General features: G+C 50.6%; 1 protein-coding gene across 1 annotated transcript in view; it reads right to left on the minus strand.

Annotated features, from left to right (window-relative positions):
* ABHD8 (abhydrolase domain containing 8) overlaps positions 1-2,861 on the minus strand; it is a 7,877-nt gene that overhangs the window by 2,477 nt on the left and 2,539 nt on the right. The window contains exons 3-4 of the mRNA XM_077777232.1: positions 2,559-2,861; positions 133-303 (exon numbers count right to left, since the gene is read on the minus strand). The exon at positions 2,559-2,861 is cut by the window's right edge and continues 30 nt beyond it. Coding sequence (XP_077633358.1) covers positions 133-303; positions 2,559-2,861 — 474 coding nt within the window. The remainder of the gene's footprint in view (positions 1-132; positions 304-2,558) is intronic.

Below are 2,861 nucleotides of genomic sequence, written 5' to 3' on the forward strand. Positions count from 1 at the left end.
GGGAGGCACTCCTGGAGCCTCGTGCCAGCTTGGGCCACCAGGGGTGCCCCCAGTGCCAGTCCAGCAGTACGGCCTCCCCTCACCCCCCAACTCAGGGAGATGCCAGGGTCCACCAGGGCCAGGGTCACTCACTTGAGAAAACTCCATGCCAGGCAGGGCGACAGGCAGTGCAGGACACACGTGGGCATGTTGAAGATAGAACAGAAGCTGGGTTCCAGCGCCGTGGGGCCCCCGCCGTTGATCATGATCACCTTGTGCACCAGGTCTGGGTACTCATGTGCCAGGAACGTGCAGAAGGAGACACTGTCGGTGGGGAGGTGGGGGGTGGGGAGGGTTGAAGGGTGGCAGTCAGCAGGACACAGTAAGTGAGGGAGGTAATGCCCTCCCTCACTCAGAGCCAGGTCCTTGACGGCCAACATTCTTCCCCTGGGGCTGGACGGAAGTGAGGGATGAGCGGGACATTTCAAATGCCCCCAAATTGTAAGATTATGTGTGTGTCGAGGGTGAATTTTTTTCCCTTCCACTTGGAGAGAAGATCCAAATCCAGAACTTTCCTCAGATCCTCAAAGCCACTATGACCCCCAAAGGGGTAAGAATTACTTATTGCCAAGTGTTAAGAAAGCAATCCAACTAAATCCTTTGGTTTCACAGAGAAGGTCCTTGTTTCCTACGTATCCTTTCCTTTTAAGAATATTCCGTCTCCGGCTTTGGAACATGGCACATCAGACTGCCTTATGCAAGGGGAAAGGGTACAGCCAACGGTCCAGCCCCTCACTCCCTCTAAAACAGGGTTCATTTGCAAACTATGGCCTGTGGGCTAGCCATTTCTTTTTGGAAATGAAGCTCACCGTTTTGTAAACGTGTAAATTACTTAGTCAATAAAGTTTTATTGGAACACAGCCACACCCACTGGTTTACAATGATGGCTGCTNTTTTTTTTTTTTTTTTTGCTATGGCAGTAGAGTTGTGAAGTTCCAACAGAGAGGACCATATGTCCTGCAAACCTGAAATATTTACTATCTGGCCCATTAAGAAAAAAGGTGCCAACTCTTGTAAAGAGGGACAGGATACGAGCAAGAGTCAGGTGAACTTCACTGAGCCGGTGACTCCTTATGCGTGCCCTGGGGCAGATTGCTCAACCTCTCTGAACTTCCGTCTCCACGTCTGTGAAACAGTAACTATGCTGTCCTCATAGCATTGTTATGGGGTCACGGGAACTACCACAGGTGGTGCTCATTTAATTGAAGGAGCCATTTAGCATAAGCACCTTTGCGGATGTTATCGTATAAACAAATAGGAATTACTTCCTGCATGGCTTCCTTTCCTTCAGAAACATACACATTTCTTTCTCTTGTCTAATTGCATGGAGTACGCTGCTAAAACCCTGGTTCTCAAACCCGCTGGCCGATCAGATCCTGCCTTTCCTCTTGGGTAAAGGAGAGAATTAGGGGTGCCTGGGGGGGGGCTCAGTCAGTTAAGTGTCTGACTTGGGCTCAGGTCATGATCTCACAGTCCATAAGTTTGAGCCCCTTGTCAGGCTCTGTGCAGACAGCTCAGAGCCAGGAGCTGCCTCAGATTCTATGTCTCCCTCTCTCTCTCTGCCCCTCCCCTGCTCATGCTCTGTCTCCGTCTCTCAAAAATGAATAAATGCTAAACAATTTTTTAAAAAATGAAGAAATATTTTAAAAATTATGAAAAAAAAAACAAGAGAATAGTACCACTTGGCAGTGATCAGGCACCAAGGTCCAGAGTCTTCAAGGGAGTGGGCACTCACCTAAATGCCAAATGGTATTATCTGTCACCCCTTTAAGGGAGAGTGAAAATTACAGCAAACTGTGTCCTTGTAAAAAGACTTGACAAGGATTCTAATTAGCCCTTCCTTGGAGGCCTTGGGATCTTCAGAGCAACTGATTTTTGAACTTAAAGACAGCGTTTCTCAGCCGGGGATGATTCTGACTGCCAGGGCACCTGCAACCACGTGTGAAGACACTTTAGTTGGTCACGAACATCATGAGGCCATTGCCCCAGTGGCCACCAGCAGGTAGAGGCTAGGGATGCGTGCTGCACATCCTACCTGCACATGAACGCTCCTCTCAGAGAAGACAGACCCAAGCGAAAATGTCAGTAGTGCCGGGGCTGAGAAATACTGCTTTAAAACAGTACAAAACAGAGGCGCCAGGTGGCTCAGTTGGTTAAGCCTCTGACTTCCCCTCGGGTCATGATCTCACATTCTTGGGTTCAACCCCAGCTTCGGGCTCTGTGCTGACAGCTCAGATCCTGGAACCTGCTTTGGATTCTGTATTTCCCTGTCTCTCTGCCCCTCCCGCTCTCATGTTCTGTCTCTCTCCATCTCAAGAATAAATAAAACATTTTTTTAAAAAATTTAAACTCAGTATGAAACAGTAGCAGTGGTGGTGGGAATCCCTATCTCGTTACAGATGTTAACGAGGTCTTTTTTGAAGGAGAGAAATCAGCATTTTGCGAGAGGGTGTCCAGTCCTTTCCATCCCGCCATCCCCCATCTCTCACCCCCCATCCCCGCCCCCAGCATTGGCTCACCCGTAAGAATGCCCGATGAGCACGTTTCGCTTCTTGGCATAACGCTTAAAGATGGCGCGCATGTCCTCTGCCAGCGCGTAGAAGGTGTAGGCTGCGGCCACCTGGGGCGCGGAGCTGGCCCCGTGACCCGCCAGGTCGGGTGCCACCACCTCGTAGCCCAGGCGCACAAAGAAGTCCAGCTGCTCCTTCCAGATGGCCAGGGAGCCGCCCACGCCGTGGATGAAGAAGAGCACCACGTCGGCCTGGGCACCCTTGCAGCTCGTGATGCGCTTCTCGCAGTCAATGTGGATGGTGCGCTTGGGG

The sequence above is a fragment of the Crocuta crocuta genome, unplaced genomic scaffold, assembly GCF_008692635.1.
Source record: "Crocuta crocuta isolate KB4526 unplaced genomic scaffold, BGI_CrCroc_1.0 scaffold77, whole genome shotgun sequence".
Classification (NCBI taxonomy): domain Eukaryota; kingdom Metazoa; phylum Chordata; class Mammalia; order Carnivora; family Hyaenidae; genus Crocuta; species Crocuta crocuta.